General features: G+C 42.0%; 1 protein-coding gene across 4 annotated transcripts in view; it reads right to left on the reverse strand.

Moving 5' to 3' along the window:
* Window positions 1-5,320: 5,320 nt before the first annotated feature.
* Window positions 5,321-18,110, reverse strand: part of LOC122564437 (NFX1-type zinc finger-containing protein 1-like) — an 89,415-nt gene continuing 76,625 nt past the window's right edge. For all 4 annotated transcript variants that reach the window (XM_043719294.1, XM_043719293.1, XM_043719291.1 and 1 more), the window contains 4 exons: window positions 17,586-17,731; window positions 13,696-13,806; window positions 9,902-9,997; window positions 5,321-8,928 (listed from right to left, as the gene is read on the reverse strand). In XM_043719294.1, coding sequence (XP_043575229.1) covers window positions 6,745-8,928; window positions 9,902-9,997; window positions 13,696-13,806; window positions 17,586-17,731 — 2,537 coding nt within the window. In that variant the 3' untranslated portion in view covers window positions 5,321-6,744. The remainder of the gene's footprint in view (window positions 8,929-9,901; window positions 9,998-13,695; window positions 13,807-17,585; window positions 17,732-18,110) is intronic.

The following is an 18,110-nucleotide window of genomic DNA, read 5'->3' on the forward strand; positions in this document are numbered from 1 at the left end:
GGCACAACATTTGCCACTCTCCAGTCCCCTGGTACCACCTCCGTTGACAGTGAAGACGAAAAGATCATTGCCAACGGCTCTGCAATTTCCTCTCTTGCTTCCCACATAATCCTAGGATATATCCCGTCAGGCCTGGGGGACTTGACAGGGTTGAACTCCATCTGCCATTCCTCAGCCCAGCTCTGCATCATATCTAAGTCTCTTTGCAGCCGACAACAGCCCTCCATCCTCAAGTTTTCCAAAATGCCCAACACATCTTCCTTCCTAACAAGTATCTCCTCTAGCTTACCAGTCCGTTTCATACTCTCCTCTTCAACAATACGGTCTGTTTACAAAAGATCCAGAAGTAAACCCTGATACTGGATGAAGCCTTTTATAATATTCTTACCCGTAAAATTTATTCCTATACCTTATTCTTTTCCTTCTCTGTTTTTTGTAGCCTGCATTGTGTAACTGAATGTATGTAATGTTTTATTCAGCAGTGTTTACAAAAATTGTGCAGAGCAAGGCCCAGTTGCCCTTCATGGGGTGTAGCAGTTATCAATCTCCTAAAATACTTAGATCAACATGGTTTGAATAACAAGATGAAAAAAAGGTCTTCAAATACATTCAGGGAGCATTCTTTTGGATACATTGAGGTCATTTTAAAAAGACCGCTACTCTTTTGCCTTTTCTGCCCACTAAGACTTGACATCTTTGAAATGGATGTGAGAATGAACAAGGTAACCTCCTGAAGGTCAATGATTAAAGCATCTCAAGAAACAATCGGTGTAGTGATTCCATCAACAATTCTGCCTCTTTACCATTGTAGAGGTTGCTCAGACCATTCCAAAGGATGTGGGTCTAACCTTACTAGGGGATTTTCCCCCAGTCTTGTCCAAACATCTACTGTGGGAGATTGATAGCTACTGATTTTCAGAGGTTGATAGCTTGCTACATCTAATTAAGGACTTCTCCCTGTCATGTTACTTAGAACTGGTTAACTTTAATTGATGTGGAATGATGTTACTTCCCCATAACCTAGAGAAACCATGAGCTCAGTTTGTGGAGTCTCCTGCCACTCTGTGGAGCAGGAAGTAACTGCAGCATTTTACTGAATCACCATGGTATTTTTGTGTGGAAATGACTTATTCCTTGTGATCCCACAAACACAGCTCGTCTCTCATTTGGGAAACTTCACTTGGTTAATTATGGGAATCTACTAGGGTATAATATACTGTATTAAGTAGTAATGCAGACCATTGAATACACCACCACTTGTGCTCTTGCCACAAACTGCTGAAACCTACCTACGGGAGGCACAGTAAGTTGCGTTACCGAGAGAAAATTACAGAGAGATTCAGGCTGATTCAGTAAGTGAGTAAATTTTGGTAAATAGAATTCAATGTGGATGCATGAAGTCACAGGCTTTGCATAAAATTACACAGGACATACAACACAGAAACAGACTATTTGCCAGCAGCACGCTCCTCTCTTCACTTCTTCTTCCTATGGTCCTCTAGCTTTCCTTTACAAAATTCTATATTACTTTCTGCAACCACTCCCTGGTAGCAGGTTCCACATTCTCATTCATATTATGGTAAAGGCATTCAGAGTCATAGAGATTTACAACATGGAAACAGACCCTTTGGACCAGCTCATCCTAAATAAATCTAGTCCCATTTGCCAACATTTGGCCCATATCCCTCTAAACCCTTCTTATTCATATACCCATCCAGATGCCTTTTAAAATGATGAAAGCCTCCACCACTTTCTCTGGCAGCTCATTCCATACATACACCACACTCTGCATGAAAAAGTTGTCCCTTGGCCACCTTTTAAATCTTTCCCCTCTCACCCTGAACTTATGCCCCCTAGTTTTGGACTCCACAACACTCTTGAATTTCCTGCTGAATTTCTTGGTAACTAACTTGTACTGATGGGCTTACAGTTATGCTATTTCCCCACAAGGGAAACAGCCTCTGTATTCACTAGCAAAATCTTTCATAATTTTAAAGACTGTGCGATGAAGAATTAACTGTGTTTTTACTTTACAAATAGCACATGTGGGCAGAGCAATGTTATAATGATGTCAGATCACATGGAAATGGGACTTGATGGGTAGAGTTCCAGAGATGTCCTCTTATCTCTCTTACATCCACTTGTGTGCAATGAAAGTTGTTGATATTCATTGATATGATGCAATAGCCTTCTATCAATAACCCAAGCCTGATCTTGCTGCTAAACCCACTATTAAGTAATCTTACCAGACATCTTTTCAAGAGAACCAAATCTACCCTGGCAATCTTCTCCTGATGTTGTATATGAATGCATTTCTGGTATCATTCTTACATCGTTTTCTGTGTTTTTATATCCTTTTTCCTATGATGATGACTGAAACTACATACATTACCCTGAATCCAATCCAAGCAAGGTTCAATACAGATTTAACATTGGTTTCCAGCTATTCAATGCAACCTCTCTAAAAGTACAGCCCAGTGCTCGGTTTGCTCTCTTCATGAACTTGTTCTACATCTGTTGGTACAAAGGTAAGGGCAAATCAGAATATACAGTGAGCACTGTAGTAGCTGTGGAGAAACAGATATTTTCATTGTAAAGAATTACTGTAGGTTAATGTTCATGTACAGAAAGCAATCAAAAGCCTAAAAACGCATTGGCCTTTATCTAAAGGAGTTGGAGATTCAAAGGGGAGAGAGTAATAATGTTCCAGTTATACAGGTTGGTCAGGTCATGTCTTGAGTACTGCATTCAGTTTGCACTTTGGAGAGGTATGGTGCAGTTTCATCAGAACGATACAGAGCACGAAGGGTTAAATTGTGAAGCTAGGTTGCAAAAAGATTGCTTATATTCCCCTCTAGTTTAAAAAGTTGAGAGGTTATCTAACTAAACTGTTTCCAATAACAAAACGATTTGACAGGGTTGGTCAAGAAAAGGCGTCATTTGGAGGAGTTCAGGACATTGGGATAAACAAAATTAGTTAGATTATTCAGATGTGAAATTAGAAAGCAGCTTGTCACAAAAATATAAAACTCCTATTGGAAACTTGCATTGATTTATCAGTTTTAGCATATTTGTTGAAAAGTCTCAAATTTATAGGAACCTAATTGAAACAAATATATGCTGGATTTGGTCACTGATTAGAAGTAGGTTTTAAGGAATGTTTTAAAGGATTAGAGATAGAAAGGCAAGGAGAATTCCAGACTTTCGAGATGAAGGCGTGACAATAATAATCAAAAATACATGAGATCAAAATTGCTGAGAACCAACAGCTGATGAAAATAGCACTGAATCTGCTTCTCAATCTCTTATCAAATTTTGGAGGCAGTTACATCAAGAAGCAGACTCTCTTACACCTCAGTGATTACATTCAACTGTTTGTGAAATGGTGGAGGATCGCCAGTCTCGAATTCTTTCTCTTGCGCCAGATAGTACCTGCCCTGCTCTCCCTCCCAACATCTCCACCAAGCCAGCAAAGCATATGTCAGAAGCTTGGAGTTCTGTGCTACTAACTCACCTCCTGACTATCCAAAGTCTGTCTACCATCTACAAGGCACATTCAGGAATGTGATGGAATACTCTTTACTTGCCTGGATAACTGCAGCTCCAACAACACTTTCATTATAACAAGCACAATTCTGGATAAAGAAGCCAGTTTGATTAAAACTCCATCTAACTATCTTAGATATTTATAGAAACTTAGAAAATCAGAGCAGGAGTAGACCATTGAGCCCATCAAGGCTGTTCCACCATTCAATATGATGGGCTCATCCTCTATCTTTATGCCATACTCCCATTGCCTCCCCATACTCCTTGAGATCTTTAGTGCTTAGAAATCTCGATTGTTTTCTGCAATATATTCAGTGACTTGGCTTCCAAGTAGAAAAATCTACAGGTTCACTATCCAACAGAAATCTACTCCTGTGGCAAACACCCCCACATCCCCCACCCGCTTTTCCCCCCCTCCTCCCCCCACGCCACCTTCCTCCTCCCCTACATCCTTCACAGCTGGGGAGACATTATCCCTGCATTCAGTCTGTTAGAAATTCATGTTTCAATGAGATCCCCTCTTGTTCTTACAAACTTAAGTGAATGCAGCCTCAATACACATTCTCTCCTCATACGACAATCTGGCATATACACATACATAACCCCAGGTACACACATAGCTAGTAAACCAGCCAGGTTTAGTTCCAATCAGATACAATCCAACTGGTTTCTGTCCCATTAAATTCAACAGCACAAGTCAGTTCTGATCTTGGATGGTTTCAGTCAACTAAATACCATATTCTCTCCCTCCACAATCAGTGCATAGTGGCAGCAGTGTGTATTAAATACAAGATCCACTGCAGCAACTTGCTAAAGCTTCTTGATTATCATCCAAACCTATGCGCTCCATGCTTATAAGAACAAGTGCAGACGATGTATGGGAACATCACCACTGGCAAGCTCCCCTCCAAGTCAAATGCTGTCCTGCTGCTGCTGAGCATCAGCGGTGGACGGAGTGGATATTAGCAGATGTGGTGCCAATCAAGTGAGCTGAACGTGTCAAGCTTCTTGAGTATTCCGTCACACTCCCGACAGTGCCTTGTAGATTATGGACAGGCTTTGGGGAAATCAGGAGGTGAGTTATTCACTGTTGTATTCCTAGCCTCTGACTGGCTCTTGTAGCCAATGTAGCCAATATGGTGAGTCCAGTTGAGTTTCTGGTCAATGATAACCGTCAGGATGATGATCGGGGGTTTCAGTGATGGTAGCATCATTGAATGTCAAGGGGCGGTGTTTAGGTTGTCTCTTAATGGAGATGGTCAGTCCCTGGCATTTCAGTGGCATGAATGTTATTTGCCACTTGTCAACCAAGCATGAATATTGTCTAGATCCTGTTGAGTTTGAACGTGAATTGCTTAAGTGTCTGATGAGTTACAATAATGCTAAACATTGTGCAATCATCAGCGAACATCCCCACTTCTGACCTTATGATGGAAAAAGAGTCATTGATGAAGCAACTGAAGGTTGTAAGGCCTTCGACCCTACCCCGAGGAACTCCTACAGAGATATCCTGGAGCTGAGATGAATGTGAATGACCTCCAACAACCATAACCATCTTCCAAGCTGCCAGATATGTATCCAAATATAAAATAAGATTTTTATTTGCATTGTATGCTGCTTTTCCACCACCATTCATATTTTTAATGCCATCCTTAATTGGCCAGAAGTACATTAGGGTCACTTTGGAGTAAGTTAACACCTTCCATTTTGTGTAAGCCTTTGGGTAAATCATGCAAGAATAGAAGCGGGTTTGAAAACAAGATGCAGGATGCAGTTTGGCTTAATTATTTTATTTTTTTTATTTTAGCCTACTATTACAACACAATAAACTTGCATGGCTCCAACAAACACCATTCATAATTCTACTTAAGAATGGTTTCTTTCAAGTAAATGTCACAATGTGGAAGATATGACATCACAAAGAAGCAGGATTTAGGCTTATTATATTTTCACATATTAAGCTCGAATGTTCTTAAATGTATCCACATAATAGCAAATGCAATGCGATAACTTCTATATAGGAAAGGGAACTCAAAATACAAAACTGTGACTGAAAATTGCCCTTCTGATGAATATTTTATATCAAACAGATTATTATTAATATACCATACTTGGGCTGGATCTTATTCTTTTTTGCTAAGTCTGACCTGCATTGAGTTTTTTGCAAGGTTTCTCATTGCAAGTTCTAGCTAGACTCCTGGCTATATCTAAGCAAATACAATCATTAATTAGCTATTCTATGTGCCCTTATGACGTCTCTTACATCTGATTTCCATCCCACCTTACTATACACTGTTCCTGGAACATTTCGCCACTCAGCAGACATCCCAGAATTCACTGGCATTTGAAAGTGCAGCATTGATGTACATTACAGTCCAAAGGGTGGTTAGAGGCTGGCACATGTCAGATGCCAATGTCCTTGGATATGGGACGGTACTGCCTAGTGCCCATGGAACATTCCCTGAGACGTTGATACCTAGTTTCCAACATGCAAGTTGTCCAGAGCAAGTGGTGAGCTGAATCCACCAGGTATTCACTCTGGTTTCATTGCTGTGTTTTCCTGAAATCTAACATGTTTGGCAACTTTGGTAAAGTTTGCTTGCACTAGCTATATAACAAAGAGGCTCCCATTCCTATTGGAGTCAGGATGGTCAATAAATATTTTAGAATCTCAGACAGATGTCAAGCATTATTCTCCCACAGGAGGTAGTTGTACAAACTCAGTTGTTTTCTGCTTCTTCCTTTGCCATCTCTTGTCCAGAAGATCACGGCATGATGCAATTTCACCTTCGTCCATCCTTTGCATTCAGCCTACCAGCATTTACCAATACAACTCTTCCTCCTATTCTCATGTGAGCTAATTCCTCTCTGTCCGGCCTCAAAGGGACACATTACTGGATCATTACCTAGCCTAGCACTTTGTCTTTAAACAGCTATTACATAATCTAGATACTGAAATGATGTTGTTTCACACTTTACTCTACGATCTAAATCATTTTGACAGAATTTAGTTGAAGCATAAATTTTACAGCATTCAGCCATTCTAAAGCAACCTAGTTGCCTATGCAAAGATTCTAATTTATTTTACTGCTAATTCTAATGTTTCATTTCATACACTTAACCAACAATGTCCAAATGCATTAAATGCACCTGCACATCAATTGTACCAGTGGCCCCATCAGTTTGCAGCAGTAAGTTTCAAGTAATAAAGCAGTTTTTATCTTGTGACGATATGTTTTTCAATGTATTGACACTCTCTTGCAACCACCCCTCATCATATTTTGCTTTTCTACCTTCAAGTACTTGTAGAAGGTCATCGACAGTTAACTGTGTTGCATGATCAAACTCTCTTCCTTGTTCTTGCATGGAGTTTTGTATTAAGTATATGTCACTTAGATGTGTTAGCTTTGAAATTTCCCTATTAATATTTGAAATCTCTTGAGCAGTAAACTGAACTCTACTTCTCAGGATCCAGTCTGCCTGCAACTCGGCTTCTTTCTCAATTTTCATTCTCTGTTCTTCTAGGAGCATGTTTGCTTTGGATTTCAATCTAGCAACTTTGGATAGGAGGCTGATCTGATTTCCAAGGACAGCCAACTTCCAGCTGTTTGTATTTGGCTCTTGCAGTTGAAACTGCAGATTTTCAAATTCTGTTGGATAACAGTTAGACAATTCCACCTTCATTTCCAGACATTTTTCAAGAGAGTTCTTCCAGCTATTCAGATCTTCTTTATCTCCCAAAATCTTTGCTTTGGCTTCCTCTATTTTAGCCAAAGTGCTCTTGATGACATTTCCACAATGCATATTCCACCGAATCGGTGTAGAGCATTTAGGACAATTGAAGAGCCTCGGTGTGGACTTGTTATGTTCCGACTGTCGCATCAGGTCATCAAACCCAGGCAGTGCAAAGACATGCTGGCAGTCTTTCAGTTGGACAAATCTGCTTTTAGGGTCATCTTCATTCCCAAAGAATATCTCAGTGACCTCAGCCTCATGGCACACACGGCACTTGCTGGGGCATGGCTCTCCACACAGACCGATGCAAGGGTGTTTGCACTTAAGCACTTGCAGGCACGGCCTGTTGCAGGGCTCCCGGTCACAAGGCTCATGGCACAGCCTTGTGCAGCGTGAGTGTGGACAGGCCCACTGGCAGGGCTTGGTACAGGGCACACACATCTCACCGCACTTATTCGGACACTTGCCATGCGGGCAGCGATTCTCACACGGCCGTCCACAAGGAGGGCAGTCTGTGAGGGTGCACGGTTTCTGGCACACGTGAGAGCAGACCAACATTCGCTGACAGGGGGCGCTGCAGGGGATGTGAAGCCGCCCGCCGGCACACTCGGAACAGACAGCCCGACAGGAATGGCCGCATGCCAGCTGCCCGCCGCATAGTGTCTGGCACAACAAGGGTTCACCGCCTGCCTCGGCCTCCATCCACAAGTGGCACATCACCTTGTTCTTGTGCCCGCAACTCAACGTGACGCTGACCTTTACAGGGCACTTCTTTGTGCAGGTCTCCCCACAGCGCCGCATGCACGAGTGGCCACACTCAATGGCTTTGGTGCAGGGCTCCTGGCAGACAAACACTTCTGGTGGACAGAAGCAGGGCATCTGTTGCTCGTGACCACAGTGAGGGACGACTTTGGTCACCTTGACATTACACTTGCCACATGGGTTAGAACAGATGTCACGACACTGGTGGCCCTCTTTACAGCATTGCTGGCAGGGTTTGAGACATTTATACTTCTTGTGCTCCTGGTCAAAAGGGTGGCAAAGAGAACCACATGCGTGACCGCAACTCAGTCGGAAATCACAAGCCTTGGTGCACCCTCCCTCAGGAACCTGTTTAAACTCTTCAGACTTGGACACCAAAGTGTAGGTTTCTGGATGGTTTTGACAGGACAACCTCAGGGCAGGACCTATTTTGTCATTTCTGTACAGATAATCTACTATATTGCTCCACAGTGGGACCCTGTTGGATAACATACTCATGTTGCCTATGCAATAGAAACCTTTCTTTGCCCGAGACAGAGCAACGCAGATGCGGTTTGGAATCCGCAGAAAGCCTACCACACCCTTCAGATTACTTCGAACGAGCGACAGAATCACGATGTCATTCTCTTCCCCTTGGTATTTATCCACCACACAGACCCGAACCCCATCGAATCGTTTTTTTGGCATTAACTTCCTCAAGTATAGCAACTGTCCTGAGTAAGTGGTAAGAATAGTTATCTGTGATGGCTGGTATTCTTGTTGGATGAAATATTCACAAAGGGACTTCACAAAATTAGCTTCGTGTGGATTGTGGTAGCTTTTTCCTTCCGTATTGATATTCTCCAGCTCCTGATGGTTAATAAAGTAGAGGTTTGTAGAGACTCCCTAGTTTAAAACAAAGACAGAAAATATCTTTAATATTTAGACAGAAATTAGCATTTAATATTAGGTGGTAATACTCTTTTCTTAAATCCGTACTTTCAGTCCATGGTCTAGTGTATGCAAGTGTCAACACCTCAGAGAAGATACAAGGGGAGATTTAGGAGAATGGAGCCAGGGGTGAGGCTTTTCACATTTTGCTATTCATTTGCAGTGTAATCCTCTTATCATTACTGCTTTCCTAAGCTATACTCCTTCCACCCCTGCCTGAATACAGCTAAACTAGCCAGGGTGGAGTGGCACTGGTTCAGCCGTGAAGTTCATCCTGAATAAAACAAATACTGAACAAGAGACAGATGTTAGTGTTGTGGTAATGTCACTGGATTCAAAGGCCTGGATTAATGATATAAGAACATGGGTTTGAATCTCACCAGGACAACTAGTGGAATTTAAATTTTTATCAACAAATCTTGAACATAAACTGTCCTCAGTAACATTGGTTTTTATAACAATTGATAATTATTTTATGGTCAATCTGGTTGACTAATGCCCTATAGGGAGGGAAATTTGTTGTCCTAATCAGGCCTGGCCGACATGTGACTCCAATCAACAATGTTTCCTCAAATAGTCCTATGAGATCTTTTATGTCCATGCAAAAGGACTAACAGACCCTTGATTTAACACCTCTTGCAAAATTTACAGCACGACACACTCCTACAACTGCACAAGAGTGAAGACTGAATTTTTGTGCTCAAATTGTTAGAGTCAGAGATGAGAGGACTACCAATTGAGTACAGATTAGTCTAGTGTCCGTGGTGAGTATGATTGTAACAGCATCTAACACTCATCACTTCACATTAATGTCGGATCCAAAGGTTAGAATGGCAACACCAACTGTAGAAAATCTACAGCCTAATGTCTTTTGGGGAGGAGGTCCTAGTAAGACACAAAACACTCACCAGCTTACAGTAAAACCTACCTTGATCCTTTCATAGAGATTCACAGAGGCTGAATTTTCCAACTTTTCATAGATGTGTGGAGTTATCAGACCTGCAATTTCAGGGCGCATTCGATGCTGAGTAAGGAAGAGGAAAAGAATAATGGTGAGACTCCTGCAGACTGCTTTAAAATAAAATTGGTACATGTTGACAGTGCAGAACTAAGACCTGAAGCAGAAAAACTCTTGTCAACTTAAGAAAAATGACCAGATCGCAAAATGATGTTGTGAACACTTCAAACACAAAACCTTCAAAGTAAATGTTTTCAGAGGAAATTACAAGGGGCATGTTAGAAAGGGGTCCATTCAATTTTGTTATTCTCCCAGCAAGAGAAGGTTTAGATACAATTCTCTTTCTCAAACTATCAGTCTGATGTTTCACTTTCTATTAGTTCACCTTCTATTGATCACATCAGTGAAACATGCAGTACCCAGGAAATGAATTCTAAAATCAGTCAGTTCAGAAATGTTGTTGTTGAATAGGAGAAAAAGTGATATTAAAACAACTTCAGATGCACTGCTGGAAATCTACATTACAAGCAGAAATTGCTGGCAACATGAAATTGGCAGCTGTAAGTGTGTTGCTGGAAAAGCGCAACAGGTCAGGCAGCATCCAAGGAACAGGAGAATCGACGTTTCGGGCATAAGCCCTTCTCCTGTTCCTTGGATGCTGCCTGACCTGCTGCGCTTTTCCAGCAACATATTTTCAGCTCTGATCTCCAGCATCTGCAGCCCTCACTTTCTCCTCGAACATGCAATTGGCAGGCAATCTACCTTTGTGGAAAGAGAAATGCAAATGTTGCAGGTTAGTGGACTTTTAAATTTCTTTTATGATGAAAGGTCAAGCATTTAGCTCTACAGCAATTATACTTTGTAGCTTTTTTTGCCCACTCTCTCATTTCATTGCCGTATCTTGCCTCTCCTGACTTTAATTCCACACCCAACTACACAGTTTTTGTACATTCTTTTTAATGATTGTTGTTTTACACTTCATCCTGAAATCGTTGGGCATTTCAACAGATGGATCTCATCAGCTTTGATTAGAGAACCTTAGTCTCTCTCTCTCTAATCAGAAATACAGTTTCACCTCAAAGGTCAACCAGTTCTCAGCAGAGACAAGAAATTCCACTGTAAAAGCAAGTATTCTATCCACCCATTGAAAATCATTGGATAAGGGATGGAAGATGATGTTGCCCATTTCATACAAGGCCATAGAGTCATAGAGATGTACAGCATGGATACAGACCCTTCGGTCCAACACGTCAATGCCGAACAGATATCCTAACCTAATCTAGTTCCATTTGTCAGCACTTGGCCCATATCCCTCTAAACCTTTCCTATTCATATACCTATCCAAATGCCTTTTAAATGCTGTAATTGTACCAGTCTCCACTACTTCCTCTGGCAGCTCATTCCATACACACACCACCCTTTGTGTGAAAAAGTTTCCTCTGAGGTCCCTGTCATTTCTTTCCCCTCTCACCCTAAACCTATGCCCTCTAGTTCTGGACTTCCCTATCCCAGGGAAAAGGCCTTGTCTGTTTACCCTATCCATGCCCCTCATAATTTTGTAACCCTCTATAAGGTCAGCCCCTCAGCCTCCGACGCTCCAGCCTATTCAGCCTCTGCTTATAGCTCAAATCCTCCAACCCTGGTAACATCCCTGTAAATCTTTCCAGAACCTTTTCAGGTTTCACAACATCCTTTCGATAGGAAGGAGACCAGAACTGTACACAATATTCCAAAAGTGGCCTAACCAATGTCTTGTGCAGCTGCAACATGACCTCCCAACTCATATTCTCAATATGTTGACTAATAAAGGAAGCATACCAAATGGCTTCTTCACAATCCTAGCTACCTGCAACTCTACTTTCAAGGAACTATGACATGCAGTCCAAACTCTCTTTGTTCAGCAAACTCCCTAGGACCTTACCATTAAGTGTAGAAGTCCTGCTAAGATTTGCTTTGCCAAAATGCAGCATCTCACATTTATCTAAATTAAACTCTATCTACCATTGGCCCATTTGATCAAGATCCCATTGCATTCTAAGGTAACTTACTTCGCTGCCCACTACACCTCCAATTTTAGTGACATCTGCAAACTTACTAACAATACCTCCTACGTTCACATCCAAATCATTTATATAAACAATGAGAAGTAGTGGACCCAGCACTGATCCTTGTGGCACTCCACTGGTGACAGACCTCCAATCTGAAAAGCAACCCTCCACCACCACCCTCTGGTCTTCTACCTTCAAGCCAGTTCTGTATCCAAGGAGCTAGTTCTCCCTGGTATTCCATGAGATCTAACATTGCGAACCAGTCTCCCATGGAGAATCTTGTTGAACGCCTTACTGAAGTCCATATAGATTAAGTTCATCACTCTGGCCTCAACAATCCTCTTTGTTACTTCTTCAATAAACTCAATCAAGTTTGTGAGACATGATTTCCCATGCACAAAGCCATGCTGACTATCCCAAATGAGTCCTTGCCTTTCCAAATACATGTACATTAGGTCCATTCTGGATTCCCTCCAACACCTTGCCCACCACCGACATTAGGCTCACTGGTCTATAATTCCCTGGCTTGTCCTTACCACACTTCTTAAATAGTGGTACCATGTCAGCCAACCTCCAATCTTCTGGCACCTCACCTAGCTTCCCACAGAGTTCTAGGGTATCCCTGATAAGGTCCAGGGGATTTATCCACTTTTATACATTTCAAGACATCCAACACCTCCTCCTGGACAAAAACCTCAATATTTTAAGAGAACAAGGCTGTGATCCTGTTCCTAAAATCACAGCACAAAATGAAACCATTTGGCCCAAAAGAAAGCTGATAGAAAGAGCTACCTCATTGCTTTCAATCTACTGCTGTTTTGTTACAGGTATGAACATTTTTCTTCATTGCTTATTGATGTTGCAGAACCCAGCACTTTTCCACTCCACTGATATAAAGCAGAAGATTATTAAGACTTGCTGATATTATGCTCCCCATTGATACAGTGGGATATAGATCAGTTGCAGAAATGGGTGAAGAAATGGCAGATGGAGTTTAATCCACCCAAGTGTGCGGTGCTGCACTTTGGGAGATAAAATGTTCAGGAAAAGTATACAGTTAATGGCAGGACTCTGAGCAGTTCAAAGGAGACGTCAGGGGCAAGTTTTTTTATACAGAGTGTGATAGAAGTCTTGAATGCCTTGCTGGGGTGGTTGTGGAGACAGATACAATAAAGCATTTAATGGTCTTTTAGATAAGCACATGAATGTGCAAAGAATGGAGGGATATGGACCAAGGGCAGGCAAAAGGGCTTAGTTTAATTTGGCATCATGTTTTGCACAACATTGTGGGCCGAATGGCCTGTTCCTGTGCTGTACTGTTATAGGTTTTATTTAGCCACTGGCAGTTCGTACCAATAGTCAGTGTTGCTGATTAGATTATAAATGTAAAGAAACATTATCCTTTATTAAAGAAACTGTTGAAATCAGGGACATATATCACAAGATTTCAAATTAGGTATGGGTGCAAACCTTCTGATTTATATCCAAGCTTAGAGGAAAAGGCTCAAAAGTTGGTATCATTTTCCTGATTTCGCTCACTTTCTTAGGAGGACAGCACAATTAAAGGCCCACTAAAAAGTATATCATTAATCCTTAAAGACAGGAAGGAGAAAAGGTTTAATTTCAGGGTCATTTTGTGACACAAAAAGCAAAAGCGAGTCAGACTCTCAGGAATCATCGTTGAGTTGCTAACGGTTACCAGCTAAGAAAACTCACTTGATAATCAAGCCGGACAAATTCTGTTTTCATACTAATCAGCCGCTCAAACAAGGAGACATCCAAGTTGAAATCTTTTGCAAGTTCATACACAGTTGCACTTGGACGAAGCTGAAATGAGGTAATAAAATAGCAAGTCAGTGTAAGGTTGTAACGTGGAGCAGATTTGTAGCACTGGAAAACTGCAACGTGAAAAGGTTCCTCCTTTTCTAATCTTCAAAACTGAACTGGGGATTTATTGTGTACTGACAGGAAACAGTATTATTCTCAATTGCTCCACAAGAAATGAACTAACAAGAATGAGTAGAAAACAAAACACTTGCATTAATGTTGCACATCTCAAGTCATCCCCAAAGTATTCTACAGGTAATGAAGTACTTGTGGAGAATTACTGTTGTAATGTATAATATTGTAGTGTTGTAATGTCTAATGTATAATGCCAGTGTTGTTCTGAGGTGGACAAAGTCAAATATCACACAACACTGGATTATAGTCCAACAGGTTTATTGTGATTTCAAATAATCCTGTTGGACTATAGTCCTCTTGTAATTTAGGAAAGCTAGCAGCTAACTGTAACACAGCAAGATCCCACAAGCATCAATGCAATAATGATCAGATAATCTGTTCAGTGATCTTGGTTGAAGGATGAGGACATCAGGAATAAAGGGATGAGAAATTTGGGGGTGACTTCCCTATTCCTTTTCGAATGACACCTTTCCCATCCAGCTGAGGCGGCAAATCGGGCTTTTATTTAATATCACACTTAAAATCTGGTGCCTCTGACAGTGAAGCATTCCTTCTACATCAGACTGGAGAGTTTCCTTTGATTATACACTAGAGTCAACATGAACTTGTGAAATTGTGTACATTGCAAAAAGCTGAGACTCGGGATTACTAATTCTTTGAAGAGGTGACAAGTAGGTTAGACCAGGGAAACTCAGTGGATGTGGTCTATCTAGACTTCCAAAAGGCCTTTGATAAGGTGCCACACGGGAGGCTGCTGAGCAAGGGGAGGGCCCATGGTGTTCGAGGTGAGCTACTGGTATGGATTAAGGATTGGTTGTCTGACAGAAGGCAGAGAGTTGGGATAAAAAAGGTTCATTTTTGGAATGGCAGCCGGTGACAAGTGGTGTCCCGCAGGGTTCAGTTTTGGGGCCACAGCTGTTCACATTATATATTAATGATCTGGATGAAGGGACTGGGGGCATTCTAGCGAAGTTTGCCGATGATACAAAGTTAGGTGGACAGGCAGGTAGTACTGAGGAAGTGGGGAGGCTGCAGAAGGATCTAGACAGTTTGGGAGAGTGGTCCAGGAAATGGCTGATGGAATTCAAATGTGAGCAAATGCGAGGTCTTGCACTTCGGAAAAAAGAATATAAGCATGGACTACTTTCTAAACGGTGAGAAAATTCATAAAGCCAAAGCACAAAGGGATCCGGGAGTGCTAGTCGAGGATTCTCTAAAAGTAAACATGCAGGTTGAGTCCGTGATTAAGAAAGCGAATGCAATGTTGTCATTTATCTCAAGAGGGTTGGAATATAAAAGCACCGTTATGCTATTGAGACTTTATAAAGCTCTAGTTAGGCCCCATTTGGAGTACTGTGTCCAGTTTTGGTTCCCACACCTCAGGAAGGACATACTGGCACTGGAGCGTGTCCAGCGGAGATTCACACGGATGATCCCTGGAATGGTAGGTCTAACATATGAGGAACGGCTGAGGATCCTGGGATTGTATTCATTGGAGTTTAGAGCTGAAAATGTGTTGCTGGAAAAGCGCAGCAGGTCAGGCAGCATCCAGGGAACAGGAGAATCGACGTTTCGGGCATAGAGGGTGGACGCTAGGAAATTGTTTCCGTTAGGCGAGGAGACTAGGACCCGTGGACACAGCCTTAGAATTAGAGGAGGTAAATTCAGAACAGAAATGCGGAGACATTTCTTCAGCCAGAGAGTGATGGGTCTGTGGAATTCATTGCCGCAGAGTGCAGTGGAGGCTGGGATGTTAAATGTTTGAAGGCAGAGATTGATAAATGCTTGATGTCACAAGGAATTAAGGACTACAGGGAGAATGCGGGTAAGTGGAATCGAAATGCCCATCAGCCATGATTGAATGGCGGAGTGGACTCGATGGGCCGAATGGCCTTACTTCCACTCCTATGTCTTTTGGTCTTAATCTTATTTTCTACTACCTGGTCATTATCACATTGCTACTCCCTTGGAAGGTTTGTTGTACTCCAGTTAGGTTTTCTTACATTACAATAGTGACACATTCAAAAGTACCATGTTAACAGCATTTAGTGTAATGTATCCAGATTTATTTTGATGATACAATGTCAGACCATAAGACATAAGAGCAGAAGCAAGCCATTTAGCCTATTGAATCTACCTGACTATTTGATGAGATTATGGTTGGCTTGGTCACATTTAAACATATAGAATTTTTAAGAGATCCATTGAGTAGAAAGTGTTTCCCCGATTTGAGAGTGTGAACTAAGTTTCACACATTCACATTAAGCTACTGGTCATCTGAGACTTAGATGAGGAGGAATGTATTCACAGAGGATTCTGAATCTCTGAAATGCTCAAATTCTCAGTTGTTGAATATACTCAAGACAGTGACCAACAGATTTTTAGAGAATTAAGGGATCTAGGCAGCATGCTGGAAGGTGGAATGGAGTTAAAATGAATGATGGAGCTGGCCAGCCAGGCTGTCTAATCCTGATCTTCTTTTTAAGATGTCTATGGATGTTGAGCAGATGCTTTTATGATTCGGAAATTTAATGGTTTGAACTAGTGCAGCACAGCAGTTCAGTGGTTAGTACTGATGCCTCACAGCGCCAGGGACCTGGGTTCGATTCTAGCCTTGAGTAGCTGTCTGTTTGGAATTTGCACATTCTCCCCATGCCTGCATGGGTTTCCTCCCACAATCCAAAAGATGTGCAGGTCTGGTGGATTGGTCATGCTAAATTGCTCATTGTGTTCAGTGATGTGTAGGTTAGGTGCATTAGTCAGGCATAAATGTACAGCAAGAGGGTAGGGGAAATGGGTTGAGGTGCATTGCTCTTTGGAGGGTCGGTGTGGACTTGTTGGGCCGAATGGCCTGTTTCCACCCATAGTGATTCCATGAAAACTAACTGAACGTCTTCACTGAAAACATTTCTAAGTCAATATAAATCAAAAGAAACCAAAAGCAGGCTCATGACTTATCTTCTGTTAGGATGGCAGTGCTGTAGAACCCTCCAGTAGGAGCTTCTCTGCTCTGCTCATTCTTGTTCTTCTCCACCCTCTCTCCTCCCTTCTCTCAGCCTCAGACACCCAGCCCTGCCTCTAAAGTGGGATTGACAGAGTTGCCAGCGGTCAGAGTGGGGACGCCAGAGACCAGCAGCCGAGTACGAAGTAAGGGTAGTGGACTGGTCCAGACTGGGGTGTGGTAGCCTGGTGCGGAGTGGGGGGTGGCGGCCCGGTGCGGAGTGGGGGGGTGGCGGCTAGCGGATTGGCTTGGATTGGGGGTAATGGCCTGGTGTGGGAGCATGGTGGCTGCCAACAGTCAGACCACATGGAGGCCCCCTGCATTGGTCTGCTGTGGAGAGCTCTTGGAGAGAGAGACTGTGACGTTTGTCTTTTTAACTTTGCTTCTTGTTTTTTTCTGACTTATGGTTATACTGCGTATAGCTGTAATGCAATTTTTTTTCCTTCATTCCTTTATTCTGTAACTAAGGATTGTACTTAGGCATTCTGGACCTAAGATGGCGCTGTAAGTGGTGACTTGTAATCTTTTCATTTTATTCATTTCAGTACATGTTATAATAAAGCAAATTCAATTCAATTCAGTTCCATTCGCCTCTGTTGTACAAAACCTAAATGATTCACTTCCCTTCAGTAATAATTCTTACCTGCTGATGATCACCAATTAAAATGAGGTGCTCGCAGGCTGAGCTAAGAGTAGTGATTATGTGAGCTTCCAGCACTTCAGCTGCCTCTTCTACAATCACAATCTTAGGCTGGAGCTCCTGCAGGACAGTTCTGTATTTTGCTGCACCTAAAAAGACACTTCAATCTGTGTAATCAACATCATCCCAAAGTGCTTCAAAAATCGTTATAAAATATATGACACAAAAACACAGCAAAAGGTATTAGGTCAAATGATCAAACACTTGGGTAAACTTTGAGGCATGTCTTAAAGGGGGAATGGTGGTTAGGGAGTTGGATAGCTAGGTGGAGAGAATTCCAGAGCACAGGGCTGATGCAACTGAAGACTAAGACACTCAAAAGGGGATACATTTGAGGTATCTCAGGTAACCTGGGGGAAGGTGGAGCTGGAGAGGAAAGGGGCAAGTGCGTGAAGGGATTTAAAAACAAGAATGAATGCTTAAAACTCAAGATACTGCTTGATTGAGAGCCAATATAGGTCAACAAGT

Source organism: Chiloscyllium plagiosum, chromosome 29 (genome assembly GCF_004010195.1).
Source record: "Chiloscyllium plagiosum isolate BGI_BamShark_2017 chromosome 29, ASM401019v2, whole genome shotgun sequence".
NCBI lineage: Eukaryota > Metazoa > Chordata > Chondrichthyes > Orectolobiformes > Hemiscylliidae > Chiloscyllium > Chiloscyllium plagiosum.